The sequence below is a fragment of the Lates calcarifer genome, linkage group LG2, assembly GCF_001640805.2.
Source record: "Lates calcarifer isolate ASB-BC8 linkage group LG2, TLL_Latcal_v3, whole genome shotgun sequence".
NCBI classification, from domain to species: domain Eukaryota; kingdom Metazoa; phylum Chordata; class Actinopteri; family Centropomidae; genus Lates; species Lates calcarifer.
In genome coordinates, this window is record NC_066834.1 from 19,735,593 (window position 1) to 19,752,056 (window position 16,464).

General features: G+C 41.0%; 1 protein-coding gene across 3 annotated transcripts in view; it reads right to left on the minus strand.

Moving 5' to 3' along the window:
• ntrk3b (neurotrophic tyrosine kinase, receptor, type 3b) overlaps positions 1-15,275 on the minus strand; it is a 165,316-nt gene extending 150,041 nt beyond the window's left edge. For all 3 annotated transcript variants that reach the window (XM_018697465.2, XM_018697464.2, XM_018697463.2), the window contains exon 1: positions 14,662-15,275. In XM_018697465.2, the coding sequence (XP_018552981.1) occupies positions 14,662-14,903 (242 nt within the window). In that variant the 5' untranslated portion in view covers positions 14,904-15,275. The remainder of the gene's footprint in view (positions 1-14,661) is intronic.
• Between the last annotated feature and the right edge of the window lie 1,189 nt (positions 15,276-16,464).

Sequence of the window (16,464 nt, forward strand, 5' to 3'; positions counted from 1 at the left end):
TGCAAATATAGCATATCTGGAAAAAAAAACAAAACAAAAACAAGATTTAACTCTCTGACAATGCTTTTAAAAATCTTTCTACAAGATTTGTGCATGACAAATCAAATGTTAAGATGCAGACTTGTACCAATCCACCAGTCCAGACCCGACCCACATCGTCGTAACTGTATTTTTATGACACCACTGTCCTTATGGTGAAACAAGATGCTGCATTTTGCATCATGTAAAGACAAGGATTATGGATAAAACATTGATAAGAAATCAATGGTTTTATCGTTTTTCATTGATTCCTTCCTTCAATCATCATCCTTTTTTTGTCACTTCATATTTAAAATTGAGGTGAGAACAGTGGCAGAGGATGTATTTCTGATAGAAGCAAGATGTCTGAGGGGTTGTGATTAGTCATTGAACAGAAGGGCAGAAAGATTGTGGCGCTGCTTTCGTAGAGATTCTTTAAACACACAATAATTTGCCAAATATCCCAGTATATATATGTGCAAGTATATTCAATTGACACACATGAAAACTGGAGAACACAGTTTCCAAAATGACACACGGTGATGTGGCACAGGTTCATAACAACGAGGACAAACAGAGCTGTTTCCTGTGAATACCAGAAGTCAGTCTTGAGGGAAATCAAAGCAAAAGGTTAAGCTAAATCGTGTGTGTGGCACTTCTCCACCTGAGTCCTCGCACTAATTAGAGCTCCTGATAAATTAGCATTTCCATGTTGACGAAGGACTCTGACAGGAGAAATTTACACCTGCAGCAAAGGAACGAGGCTCACAGCTGGATTTAGATTCAGCCACAGTGATATTTAGCCAGGTGTCAAAATAACAGAGTGCTATTTTTTGCAAGAACACAGACACTGGTTAACAGGGTTGACAGTGAGTGAAGGTGTCCTGTTTTGGGGGGTGTAAAACACACCGAGGTGGAAAAGGAGACGTGCAGAGACAAAACCGCCACCAGCACCTCCTCAAAATAGAGGATCAAAGACCTTTTGTGTTCAAAGGTTTAATTTATTTCAAATTTCACCTTGTGATGATTAAGATCAGAGGTGAAGACAGTCTAGATTTGCCAGAATGAACGGGGAAGCAGTTTTTAAAGAGACTGTACAAATATATGTAACTCACTAACTACACACGTTCTCCAACTAGATAATATTAAATCAATCAGTGGCCGAGCCTTTAACTTTTTACTCCAGTTGCTCACCAGCAGGATGCTGCAACTATAAGACAAATTTGATGAGTTTGAGCCAGGAGTTAGCTTAGCATAAAGACTGGAAGCAGCACTAAATTGGCACACTCCAAAGCTCAAAAATACTCCTAACAACACACAACTTGTTGGTTTTACATTTTGGTTTGCATATGGGTTTAAAAAATGAGATAAATGATGTGACTTTCAGAGGAGCTGGTGGGTGGATTTCTGAGCTCTGGAGTGAGCCAGGGTAGCTGCTTCCCCATTTCTAAGTGTTATGCTAACTGGTGGTAGCTTCATAGTTACCTTACAGACACAAGAGTGTTAATCTTCTCATCAAACATCTTGGCAAGGAAGCAAATAAGTGCATTTCCCAAAATTTTGACCTATTCCTTTAATTAAAACAGACCCAAAGGTTTAGACATTTGGGGTTTGGTTTTTATTGACTGACTTATTTATTTTCATTACAGGAAACTGTATATGTGCTTATAAGTAAGAACAATAATTCAAATTTTTCCGGCCTTTATTCGCAGCAAAACGCTTTCAGATTATTTATGCATTTTAAAACACTGAGACTTCACAGACCAGACTCCATTTAGTGCAGGTGTGTGGGCAAAGAAGGGTATCAGCTCTCCTGGAACTAGTCTTATCACAAGCACTTAAATTTTAGGCTGGTACACGTACTGGTGCAGTCCTAATAATAATTCAAAAAGGTGGATTACAGAATAGACACAGCTGACACTATCAGTGTTTGGCAGAAGAATCCTTCCTTCCATTACAAGACAATACATAACACAATACGGACTAAAAAGCTAGACATCCACTTGTCTATCACTAAGGGCAAATCAATAAACATAAACTTTTTCAGATTTTGTGAACCGTGAGCAGAAGGGTTCTTGTTAAATACCCTTCAAATTTGCCTTGTTTTCTGATGGAGATGTGAAATGCAGTAACATCTAGTCCTCACACACTACAGTTCTCACACAAGTCTACAGGGTCAACCAATTACCTCCAGTAGGAAGGATGGAACCAGGGGAGAGACAGAGCTCAAGGTTCTTGAATATTTGATTTGTTTGCTACTTTGCTTCCTGCTTCCATTTAAGTAACTGCTTCTCTAACACACACACTCTCTCCCTCTGTCTTACACACATACATACACAGTATTTTATCAAAATGAGGGTCCGTGAGCCCACTCCTAATCAGTACAGCCAGACAGGGTAACCTCAGGACACGTCTTATCAGTCTACAAGAAGGCATAAAACCTTGGCAGTTGGCTGTCACCCCTTTGTGCATGTTTTACAAGTACTGCTGAACATATGATGAGTGATAACCATACAGACATACACATGGACAGTGTACCTATGGGCCTACTGGACATGGGAACAGGGGTCACTGAAAAATCAATCAAACGGGCATAAACAGAAGCAGAACAACCACAGGGAAACACAAAAAAGAAACTACAAACTGAAAATGACTACAAAGAGACGCAAAATAATTCCACATAGGTGCAAAACAACTACAGAGAGATGCTAAGTAACCACTAAGAGGTGCAGAGTGACTACAAATAAAGTGCAAAACAACTATTCATGACCACAAATAGTAGTCATGTCGCGCCTCTATGTAGGCAGGTTGGTGGGCCTTTTTCATGTCTGTACAAGAGCCGATTGCCTCAGAATCCATACATTCACCAATGCCTGTATATCAGCCTGGGTAAAAGGGGAATAATTATTTCAGAAAAATATTTTAAGGCCCTAAAACAATACACTTCAACAACACAAAAATCTGCACATCACCAAACATTCAATCACTGACACTCCAACTGTCTCCTCTCTAAAATAACCAGAGGCGAACAAGTTGATCTTTCCAGTAACAATAAACACATTAGTGATGCTTGACAGGTGATGGCTTCCTCTGGAAATAAGAAGCCTCTACAGTTCACAGTGTCAAATGTAGACAGCTGCCGCCGCAAGTCACTTCTCTTGACTGACGTGCCAGTCAGTTTCACCATCAAAGTCTTGTCAAGGAAGAGCTACCAGTTTTCCTCATGGAGGCTAATTTAGCCAAATTAGTTTGACTCCCAAAAGTGCCACCGCTCTTGCTAGTAATGTATGCACTCATGGCTGTTGTTGTTTAGCACTGTTGACACTATTGACATTGACTCGTATAATGTGAGGAACCTGTGTTATTAATAAATTATACGCCAACCTCTGTGTTTCATGAAGTGCATGAAATATGGGATGATGAAATTTGCTGAAATCTCCTGTGTCCCTATCACGACTGTATAAGGTCAAAATTTGTCAAAAGTTTGTCTGTTACTGATTAACCAATGCAAAATTATGCACTGAAGACATGTCATTTTTTTTTATTATCATAAATATTAATTACACAAAAAGAAAAACTAAAAACAAATCATGATGGTTCAGTTTGCATCACATTAGAGACCCTTATGTGAAGGGTAATTTGTTCTGGGGCTCTTACTTTTACATTTTACATATTAGAATCACCAACAATCTCAAGTTGTTAAAGCAAATGTTCCATATCCCAATATTTATCTCACGAAAGGCAAGCTAATTTAGTCTCACAATTTCGACAAACATCCTTTTGTTGGGGCCTCTGCTTTCACTGACTCCTTCATCCCTGAAGACTGTCTGAGGCATAGCTGCAGCTCCAACAATGTGTCCATTCAGCTTCATCAACAATGCAATGCCTCACTCTCCCAATTCACTTTATATTTTTGGTATGCAACTGAATAACTGCTATTCCCAGATCACTAACTGAAACATTAAAAACAGCAAGTAACCAAGTGCAAATTTCAAAGCCAAAGCTCCCCAAACGATACCCTTTCCATTGTTTTTACCGTTTGTTTTAGGAACGTTTCACCATATTAAAACATGAAGCAACATTTAAACTATTTTTATTTTGCATTTTCAAAAGTGTCAGGACATAAGACATATGCAAACAAACACCAGCAGTGATATACTTTAAAGCCTGAAAAGCTTGTTTGGTGGCAACAGTGCATGGTTGCCGATCGTCATAGTAACACAACAGGCTTCCAGACGAATGATTTTTCTGGGTACATAGCTAAAAAGCAAAAGATTGGTCAACGTAAATACAGCTCGCGAAATGCTGATACATACAAGCACTCAAAAAAAATCAATACATAATGTCACGTGTGTTTTTTGTCCTCAACAACCTAAAATATAAGCTAATTTTGATTTCGAAAATCTAGCCTCCTTTATTTTTCAATATTTGTTTTAATGAAATAGTTTGACAGGAAATGTTTTCTTGGCAAAACTTAAATTAGAAGATCCAGCAGCTGCTAAACTTAGCGTGGCATAAAGACTTGAAACAGTGGGGAACAGCTGGCCTGGCTCTATCTAAAGGTAACAATATCCACTTGACAGCATCTTTAAAATGCACTAATTAACACATTATATGTTGTGTGTCTGGTCTATACAAACACTGAATTATAAAAATAGAATTAGTGTTTTTATATGGATGTGTATAGGGAAGACTATTTCTTGAATAAATGCAGTGAGAAAGCTCACAGTGACTAGCTAATTTCCCATTTCCTTATCTTTACGCCAAGCTAAGCTAACTGGCTGCCAGCGGTATCTTTTAGCAGACCAACAGACTTTTTGCTTTGTTGGAGCTGCAGACTTGTATAGGATTATGTAGATATTAGGTCTGACTGTATGAGGCACATGTATGTGTGGGTGATATGGGGCATGCAGGGAGGGGTGCCATGACAAATAATAATCTCTTATGAAGGAAACTTATATAGGGGGTGTGATTCAGCAGAAAGAGAAAGTGGCTATCAGGTACTTCTTAAAAAGATTAGATTTTTTGCCTATGAAGGAAGATGGAGAATGACTGTGATATTCTGACTGGAGTAACAAGGTCATTGCAGCAACAGGGAGCCAGTAGGAAGGAGAGTTGAGTCCCAGTGGACCATTTACTTTTAATGTGTTCTCATCTGCCTCCACACAAAGCTCTGTCAGGGTCTTAAAAACCCTCCTGGTGCTCTCGACTCCAGCACGGCCACAGAGAGTCCTCGGCTCACTGAGAATGATCAGTGTGTTGGGCTGAATGGAGTGCTATGTCTATAATGTTTTGATGTACTGCAATATGCACCAATACTCCAGAGAACAAAGCAAATACAGATATCAGGTCATCAGAGGTAATCAATAAATAGAGGCTGCTATAGCAGTCAGGGCCGATATATATTTCTTGAGGCTTTCTGGAAAATATGACAGTACTTTTGTGCTGTGATGCTTTATCCTGTCCTCACCGCTGATGATGTTGGCGGTCACAGCTAAACAGCCAGGATTTTAGAGCCATTAATTCATTATGAGTGTTTACCACCCAAACATCGGTGCACACATTGCCTCAAACACTTCTCATTTGTTTGTACAGATGGAAAATGGATGGACGGATGAGGGCAGGAGAGGGCAGCCCGCTGCTCTTATCTGAGTAATGTAGGCTGCTGCTTTGCTCTGTCAGAACAAAGAAATGGCAAAAACATAAAGCAACCATTTTTCAGTTTTTAAAAGAAAGTATTTTTCTAGTTCAGTGCTTACCAAATAACCATGGCCTTAAAAAGTTTAATAGAATGACAACCAAAAATAATAAGAATAGTGTAGCGCAAGGCTGGGATAAGCTCCAGGCCTCAAATGACCCTAAACAGAAGCCATCTGAGGTCATGTTGAAGCAAGTTTGATGCAGGCAGTTACAAACAATACAGGACTGCAGATGAGTGGAATATACACAGAGATGCACAATTAATTTCTGAAGCAGAACTTTAGACTTTGTAAAGTAGAGAATGCTGCTGAGAAGCATCCATCAACATGCGTAGCCTACCGTGCAGGGGTAACATGGCTGAAGCTCAGCAAGGACTGAGTTATCTGCATTATTCACACCGCTCTGCCAGTCATCACTGACATGGAGGACAGTGGGGTGACTCATCCTACTTGATAATACATGATGATTGATGTTTTTTGAAACACACCCACATGAATAATAAGCAAGAGCTTTATTAGTTAGTGAGTGAGAGAGAGAGAGAGAGAGAGAGAGAGAGAGAGAGAGAGAGAGGGAAGGTGGGGTTTTCAGTGATGTCTGCTGGGAGTCGACACACAACTGACGGACACTGCAAGGGTCAGACGTTCATCCTCACCTGGGAGGAGGTTATCGCTGAGGAAATTAACGGTGTGTGTGTGCGAGAGAGATGGGCCGGCAGAGAGAAACACACTTAAAGTGTGTGAGAAAGAGATCAAGAAAGAAAAAAGCATTTCCAAGCCACCGCCATCACACAAACGCCTCACACTATGAATCATCCATCAGTATCATGCAGGAGAAGGAATTAGCTATAATGCTGCTTTCAGTGCAGCTTCACTAAGCCTACAGATACCATGTTTAAACATGATTAACTGTAATAAACCTTCAGTAAAGCTCATACTACCTGATTAGACATAAAACTGTCTGCCCTGTAGATATCTAACAGCAGTAGGTACTTGATGATTGTTGCTTATTTTTTCTCACGTGGAATATTATAAATAAAAAAAACCCAGCAAAAGGCACTGCATGTAAATAGATGGAAATTGATTGACTATGCACAAGGGAAACATTTCAGTCAGGTCTATTTTATGTTTTTTCATGCCACCATGGAACAAATTGAAGTTGAAATAGGTAGAGACATGATTTTTTCTGCTCCCTTCAATCTCCCAAATTTGACATGATAAACTGTTGCACACAGTAGCGACACTGACTCATAATCTGCTGTATAAAAGCAGAAGCTCAACTAAATGTCAACAGAAAGCCTCTGGAATGCTGCTGCAAGGCTTTAAAGGGTTTTTCTAATCCTGGCTGAAACAGCAGAGCCTTCAGTATTTTTCACCCCTCGATCCTCAATGCATCTTTTGATTGTTAAAGGGGGGGAAGGTGCCTCATTAGTATGCATCTTTTAAGGCGCTAGGGCTGCCTGCAGATGCAGGAGTTGAGGTGGTGGGGGCGTGGGAGAAGCTGGGTCAGTCACATGGCCAGGACTTCTCACAGCATCCCCTGCAATGTAGAGGATCTGAACGAAAAACCGCCGCTCTCTCCTCCTAATTCTCAGATGGCAGCCATGACCTACTTTCCACAAAGACAGGCTCATGCAAACTTGATGATATGCTTATAACAGAGGAGCCCATCGTGCACTGCCTGAGGTGAGCCTTGCAATGTGGAGGCAGCATGGGAGTCTGTATGGTGAGGACCAACTGGCAGGACGTGTGTTAGCAACTCCGTCCTGGGTGGTTAAACGACATTAGTGGTGATGACACCGACGCAGCATGGGACTGGAGACGACCGAGGGGATTGAAGGTTGTCAAGATCACCTGAATCCCATTAAACCACTTCATTCCAAAGTCATTTTATAACCTAGGACAGGCCAATAATTAATTAATGAGTCTGAATAGCTCTCTTATAAAACTACAATGGCAGGCATAAAAATTTCCTCCTTGTTCCTGTATTAGCCAGTGCTGCAGCCACTGTAGATATTTTAGTAGCTGATTTAGCTAATTATGATACTATGGCTGCTGAAGCCAGGGATCATGAGGAATATACACTGTTTGGCAGTTCTGTTCAGTTCAGTGAGTGGGTCAAGTGATTGGTAGGTTTTGTTTTCTGTACATGAAAACTGCTTATCCGCTCAGACTCTGAGCACAACAGAAGTAATTATCACTCATGGCTGTGGGCACTGTTGCTCAGCAAAGTTACATTGTGTTGCTTTAAAAGTCTAAAACGTAGTAGAGTTTGTTATCAAACCTCAGACAAGCAGTCTGTAATAAAATATATTTATTTATCTATCTATTTATTTGGTATCAGCAACAAAAGCCAGGTACAGGACACTTAAATGGAAAAACAATCACCAATCTTTGTTCAAAAAGTCAACTAACTGACCTGTTTCCAAATATATTTTCTCAGAGGAGGAGTAACAGTAACAGTGTAGCAGTAGTGCAGTGAGAGAGTGCGATTTCTGTTTTATATCTCCTCAGACATAAAGCAGATATCCAAGGCTGATGTCAGACAGGTGTAAAGCTCTGAGCTACGTTCTTCATGAACAGCTAACAGAGGGTAAGTGAGGGTTAGGTATAATTTATTTGTGCCTTCAAATGATACTAACATACCAAAAACTGCAGATCACACAAAGAAACCCCAGCAGGGTTGTAACAACATCTCACCCCTAAAGAATAAAAAAAAAGAAAAGAAAAAACTCAATAAAATGAGAACGACAAAGAGAAATATCAAGGTGACAAAGGAAAATAAATCAAGATGACTAACAGACACAGGTGTGCTGGGCATCAGAAAACCGAGACATCAACACTTTACACAAAGAGGAAGAGAACAAATACAGACACACGGATATAGACGGGGGGGTTAAATATACTGGCAGCAAGGATGGGAAAGCAGGAGTGTTTCACTGAGAATGAAGGTGTGAGTGCATGTCGATGGAGGGGGTCCATCGCTCCGTACATCCATCTGACATCCCAGATTAGGGGGCGGAACAAAACCCTTTGACTGTGTTCCAGCTCACTGGGCCTGGGAAACCCTGGAAGTTGTCAGTTATTCTCCCAAAAGATATTAATCAAATCATTACTCAGAATATCTGGAATGTATACAGTCTGACTGCCAGTGTGTTATTATCAAGTAAACCAGATTTCATCATAAAATGTACAAAAATAGTCTGAGCTGATTTTCTGTTACGCCTCATGTTAAGGAGATATATCACATTTTTTTCAGTCATGGTATCTCTCTTATCCTTTATGTCTCTACTAATGCTACCAAAATCCAGGAGCTCTACTGAGCAATTTTAGCATGGATATGATGAATGCGCCTTTAAACCAGGACCCTGAGGCGAGAAATAAACATATTTTACAGTACATTTAGCAAAAAAGATATTTTACACAATTGGATCAATGCATTTTCAATGAATTAGTCCAATCCTTTGCCTTTATGTGAACATATTTTCCTGCCTCCAGGTGTTAAAGGGGCACTCCACCGATTTTTGCTCACGAGGAGCACGAATCAGCACATGAAAACTGAGACAGGGTCAGGATATAATGTCTGCTGTAGCTCTAGAAGGAACTCTCTTAAGTCTTAAAGTGTGTTAAACTGGAGGCGTGGCTCTGAAAGACAAGGGCATTTATCGGTCAGGGAGGGTCCAATGAAAGACACTGCATTTCGGTTGCATTGGAGAAATTGTTGGTTGCAGTATTTTTGATGTTTGACTGATACTAAGGACTAAAATTCAAGAGACCTTTCGGCCTGTGCTGCTTCACTTCTGACCATTTTCAAAATTTTTCTCTTGCAAGTTCCCCAACTTTATGGAAATGCCATACTAAATTGCTGGAGTGGCCCTTTAAATACATCTGAATGTGCACAAGATCTTTTCCATTGTGGGTTCAACAGGTACTCCAGCACTTTAGCAAAGACTCTCAGTTGAACAGGAAATACTCCACTTGAACAGTTTCAGTGAAATTTCTATAAAAGTTCGCTTATCTATTCCCATTCAGAAGCCTTATGCAAGAATTATATAGCAGATATTTGGAGCTGAAGTTGCCACTGCCACAGTCACACACATACAGTATGTGGGCACAGGAGTTTAAAGAGGTAGAGAAAACGCTGAATTTATGTAATGCAGTAATGCTCTGTGTCTGAACCGGGGGACACTTACAGCCCACACAAGTCACCTCTGCAGACCTTGGAAACATTCCTGTATGAAACAGGTTTCTTTGGCAGCATCAGCTAGCTGGCAGGTTTCATATAAAATTTGTAGTTGAAGGTGTCCAAAGATCGATAGTTTCAAGCAGAGCCGAGCTGTTTTAAAATTTACAAAAGAAAAAAGAGGAGAAAAAAACTTCTCAAACATCTTTTTGAGGAATCACTGTAACTTGTATTGACCCAAGGTTTTTAGGTAATTGTTGAATGTGCTAGCAGGTGAAGTGTAGCATGTAATGCAATCCATGGATGGATGAATGCTCCTTTTCACAGCACACCTTCTCTTGTTAGATCACACCCTCTATCCTGCGATCCCATTTATGACAAACAACTGCAATTTTTGTCGTCCCCTTTTCCACAGGGAGGTCAAAGATCAAGGTCTCTTAAAGGATACAGCTCATTCATCCTTTAAAGACTGTCTGTGCTTCAGTGTCAATGAAATAAAACTGGAACTTGTTTTGGCTTCATTCCAAAGTGTGACTCCTTCAATTTGAAAGTAACACTTCCTGTAGGTAAAAGATTAATCAGGATAAATATAACATTATGATGCATTTTAAAGGATGACTTAAGTTCTCGGAAATGAGAAGAGACAGATTTTTATTGACTGGATCATCAAGATTTTAAAGATATTAAGTGGTAAACTTCAAGCCATATTTGGCAAAGGAGATAAACAGTAAACCATTTCAGAGCATGGAACTCTGTTTGTTTGCAGATAAACAGATGGCAATTTTACAAGTCCATATAAATCTCTTTGATTGAAGAAAGAGTTGACATTAAAGAAGCCAAAACTGCTGTACTTCTGGAGGAGCATTCTCATTTCAAAGGCAAATAGAAGACTTCTGAATTTCACATTCACTTTTAAAGAGAACACTGGACCCTAATGACTTACTATGATAATACGTGACAAGATATGTTTTTCAATGACAACATAAGACATTAATGGATGGATGGATGGATGGATGTTAAACAGAGCCTGTCAGTCTCAAAATGTCCTCATGGCTGCATCTTTGAAACTCATCTGTGAACTGTGTTGAGTAATGTGGGGATTTGGGGGGTGCCTCTGGCGCTATTACAAAATCATGGATCACATGAAATGTGTTTTTCTTATTCTTACATCATTTGTATGTTTGAGCTTCACTGTGCAGAATAATGTATGTGCAGAGTTTGATAAAACAACAATGCTTCACATTCATCTGCTGAAGGGGGGAGAGTTCATCTGGTTTCATCTTCAATCTGAGTTCAACACGTGTTCGTATCATTTGGTGACATCACAACTTGTCACTAGCGTACAGGAGTACGATGTGGAAACTAGAAGCCTGGAGACATTTTGTGTCTAGTAGTTAAACTTTTGAAACCAAAAGTATTTACATATTCATAGAGTCTGGATTTTTAAATGAAGGAGAAAGAAATAGATAGATGAAAATAGATGTAATTTTAAGAATTTTTAACAAGGTGAATGAACTTTTCTGAGAAAAACCAAACCAAAAAGCAGAGTATTTTTATATCTTAAAACATATCTAGAGGGGATCTTTGAATACTATAAATTACTATGAGATTATGATAAGCATTATACTTAAGTAACTACTGTACAGTGCCATAAGGTGCCATAATGTTGCGATAAAAGTAGTGCAGTTTTAAAGTTAAATCTGCATATTCTATGGACAAGTACAGGAAACCTTGTGATTCTCTGTTAAATTCTACCAAACCTTTTGGCTGATGATGATGTTTAGAAGACCTGAAAGATCATTATTTTCTTGTGTGTACAAGATCTCAGTACATTAAGGGCTCTGTAGTTTCCATTTTGTATATGTTGATGAAATGTTTGTGACTACAGACCAGTCTCTTTAGGATTATTATGGGAATATTACATTATATTACCATTTTATTATAACGTTACGACTGGAATTCAAGCAAAGTTATAGACTGAATGCTACAGATTCAGCGGTGTAGCTTTTGCACTTTGACTTTTACTAACTGATTGATTTAATAGCTCAGTGCTTTGCAGCAGTTTCAGCAGCGAATGCATGGATGCAATTAGACAGACATAAGAATCAAATGGCAGCATGAAGAAATGAGGCGGAGGAGATGAGGAGGTTGCAGGGATGATTTTTCTCTAAATACATTTCGCAGGCGCTGAGCAGCTGACGCTACAGTGATGATGGTACAGATTGGTCTGATACTTCAGCCTCTCCTCACAAACCAGGCTCTCGACGGAACGAAAAAAAGGAGAACAAAATGAGGCCAAACATCATGCCAACAACCAGAGGTGGAAACACTGATTCTGCAAACAAACAGGCACCTGCAGTCAGAGCCGCACTCACGCTCAAGCCTGTCAAATGCTTCAGCTGCTCTCAGAAAAACCTTTTTTTCTTCAAGTATCACAGCAAGGCCTTATCTTATCCACTTCAAACACCGATGGCTCTTGTGATGAATCGCTAATGTGAGAGAAATTGATAACTATTATCTGGACTTGGCAGTTTTCTTTGGCTGGCCAATCCCCCCACAGTTCCTGCTAGGGGCCCTCGTTCCACTTTCTATCTCCATAAATTGTGCCCATCTCTCCCTGTTTCCCTCGTGATGAATGAAAAAGACTTCTTGTTAGCAAAATGCATGCATCTAACACCTTACACAGAGATGGAGGACCAAGGACAATGTGAAGTGTTTGTGGCCTCAATCACAGACTGCTCTGTATTACTATGGATACTGGTTATTATTTTTAAAGAGCTTGTTTTCTGGCCAGATAATCTATCAACATCAAGCAAATGTTTATTAGCACAATACATATATATTTATAGATACTCTAAGTGTTAAGTGTTAAGCTTAATTAGTACTGAAGTGAACATGAATAGTCCATTATTGGATTTTACATAAAGTCTACAAATAATTATCTCTGTGTGTTTTGAATGAGTCTCAGATACATAAGCTGATGAGACACTGGGTGGTACGGCCTCTGATAAGCCATCACTGAGCGGTGGTGGTGCTGGGTGGAGGTTGCTGTCCATGCTGAGCAGCGGGAAAACAACCAGCCTGCCGGCCAGGGACCGTGAAATGCACAATTAGTCCCGGGTCAATTGCATTAGGGTTTCTCAAAGGCAAAAAGGCAATTAAAAGTGCGACTTTGTGCTCATTAGAAACTGCATTTTTGGCATTTTTGTAAAAGTGCAAATACAAAAGCAAGACTATCTCGCATCTGATCCCAGTGGATCAGAGGAGAGATAAGTGGAGCAGGTTTTACAGAGAGGAAATCTTCACCCGAGGGTCACTCTAGGGTCACGCTGATCACTAATGCCGTGACCTCTGACCCTTCATCTCTTCCCCATCCTTTGTTTTTGCACCACTGAGATTTAAACTGGCCCTTATGATTGTGCCTGATTTGATTTTTAAAAGGAAAAAAAAAAGAGTCTCTCTGATAAAACAGTCACGTAAACGACTCCTGTGTTGTAAAGAGCACTTGATTCCCGGTGCATATAGAGGGTACCAGGCTACCCTCTAGTGGCACAGGAAAGCGATGGACCGTGTCACAAAATAAGTTGTTGTCTCCCTCACACGGATAAAGGGTAAACTGGATACCAGAACCAATGAGGAGGGGGGGGGGAAGTCATTTTTGGTAGTGTAAAGACGACGCGGATGAAGCCGTGCGGGGAATTCCAGTGCGTTAACGGGAGATGTTTACTTTATATGCAAATCACCCTCTCATCGACACCAGAGGTCTTATTTTAAGGCCCGAGCTCCCCCTTTTTTTGTGTCTGACTTTTCAAGAAAGGAAGCTTTGATGTTGGCAGGAAGGATCGATGCCAGGGAAGGAGAGAGAGACAGAGAGAGAGAGAGAGAGAGAGAGAGAGAGAGGATGCAGAATGAAAATGTACTTCTGGGGGTGTGTGGGTGTGTGGGGTGAGGAGAGGGGGGCGGTGGGGGGGGGTGGATGGAGAGTCTGCCGTCATCACAGCTCCTCTGTTTTAAGCAAACACTTCATGAATCCCCTGAACGTGTTCATCACTACCGGGGGGGGGGGGGGGCAAAAAGCCGCAAGTGACGTTTTCCAGCACCCTCCGCCATCGTGTGGACATAATAGCCACTAAAGTTTGTCGGGTCGCGGCGGTCTCAGAGGACGCGGGGCTGAAATGTAACTGGTTGACCTTACTGCACCATTTCTTTCTGTTTCATTTAGCACAATCTGTCGGAACAGTTGCTGTACACGAGGACGGGAATCAAGTGAATGGGTGATCTGAGGTTCACCGCAACATCCTTCTGTCATTTGGCCGTGTAGGCCTGCGGTGCCGCTGCGGAGGAGCAACTTTATGGGGGCACACACAGACACACACGCGCACACATATACACACGCGCATACACAAGAGAGAGAGAGAGAGAGAGAGAGAGAGAGAGAGAGAAATTCTCTACTAAGGTTCAAGATCAAGTAGTTTGTTGCCACCTCTAACAAGGTTGCAAAGGGTTTGTCTTATTGTGCAGGGGAGACAGAATAAGCGCATTTGCCCTCAAATCAGAGCCGATGATTAAAGATGGGTTTCTCATAAAAGGCCACTAAACAGACTGATGGAAGTGGAAAAAGTCTGACAATAAAAAATAATCAGCCAACAAGTCAGATCAGTGCAGAAAAAGAAAGCAACAGACAGCCCGAGAGCATAGACGCCTCACGGAGGATGTGATTAATTAATGATTCAAAAACGCACGGCATAATCCGCATCTACTTACATAGAGGTGATGTTTTTGAACAACTCCGCTATGTCAACACTGGTCCCATTGTTCCCAGTATCTTGCAGGGCGAGCAAAGGGAAAAACCTGCCGTTGTCGGACTTATTGCAATAGATCTCTGTTTGAGAGCAGCTGCAGGTCGGCGGGCAGTCCAGCATGGAGCTCAGATAGTCCTGGAAAACACTCATCAGAAACAAAACCCTCCACCAGCAAATCCGGATCGAATGAAACCATAGATCCATGTCTCCGGGTAAATTGTGGAGGGGGGTAAAGAAGAGGTCCCGATGTCCTCTGTGTTAGAACAGAAACAGGAGAGAGGAGAGGAGGAGAGTAGGAGGAAGGAAGGAAGGAGGAGGATGGTGGTGCGTCTGTACAGAGGATGCTCTATGTGAGCGTTTCTGCCGTGGATGGATGCTGTAGTGTCCTTGCGCGTCAGAGATTGGGTGAAAAGGAGGAAAAAAGAAAGAAAAAGACGCAACAAAAAAAAGAAACGGAAATCAAAAATAAGAAAGCGAAATGGCGTGAGGCTCCGCTCGTCTCTTCAGCCTAAGATACATGGTGTTTCCCCGGAATACCGTGCTGCTGCTGCTGATGTCGTCGTCTCTCTCCAAGCAGGACCAGGACGACTGGCTGGAGAGCACAGAGACACAAAATGAGAAGTTGGAGCATCAAGTCCCTCCTACCGGCTACAGTCATACTGACACCTGCAGAAACTGCATGCAATCAAGAGTGATTACAACTACACTTAACATAGGAGCATTTCTGTCCTACACAGCATCAGGACTGCAGCCTATTATAAGGCCAAAATACAGAGGAAAACATAAAAACATAAATGCAGTATGATGAGATAATTCAAAGAAATTATTAAGCAGTTGAAAACCAGAATAACCATAAAACAAACTAGTGATCCTAAACAATATTTTATGGTCGGACATTAATACAGAAATTATTTGCAACAATGTTGATTCAAATAAAAATCATAATTTAATTACGAATACAGAGTTTTCCCTTAATTATAGTGATACAGCTTTATTTTGGAAGGTCCAACTATTGGTTGTGTGGGAATCTTCCTCTTTAGGCCTATTTTCTTTCTTTAAGTGTCCTTCTTTTCATATAGGCAGTGAATCTACACAGATCACACACACGTCATTTACTGTAAACAATAGGACACTGCCTGTTTCTAGGATAGCAACCAAGGTTGTCGCACAGACTGTGCACGTGTGGTAGGATAGCTAAAGAGATAGGATAGCTAGAGCCTCTGGTAGAGGAGCCAGTTTCTCTGTGTCTCGTGGTGAGTTAGTCTCTCTTAGTAGGACAGAGGTAATTGGGGTATGAAACGTGAATTAGGTAAAACATGAGCTAATGTTTAGGATTAGACGTCCAATAGAATTTTCACAGATGTATGGATGTGATGTGGTTCCATGAAGAAGAAGCTTATTTGGATATATACAAAGTATGATGTAGTTATAGAGTTAAATGTGCCCTGCCAGGAAGGATTCCTTCAGAAGTGAGTGGCATTACAGCGTCAACTTGTATTGCTCATCTCTGTTCTCCTTGGCTGAGCTTCAACAAATGCGTCTGCCCGAGACATCGCCCGTGTCTCCTGAAACCTCTTTCACCGCGAGCTAACCAGCTCACACATTTCCATCACGTTGGTTAGTCAGTATCGCAGGTGAACCCCATGTACCCCAGCACATGGCAACACGCCCAGCAACTACACGGAAAGGAGACTGGAAAACACACAGGTGAGAGGATGGATGCAAGAACATCTCTAAGTCACTGAACATCACACATCACAGTTAA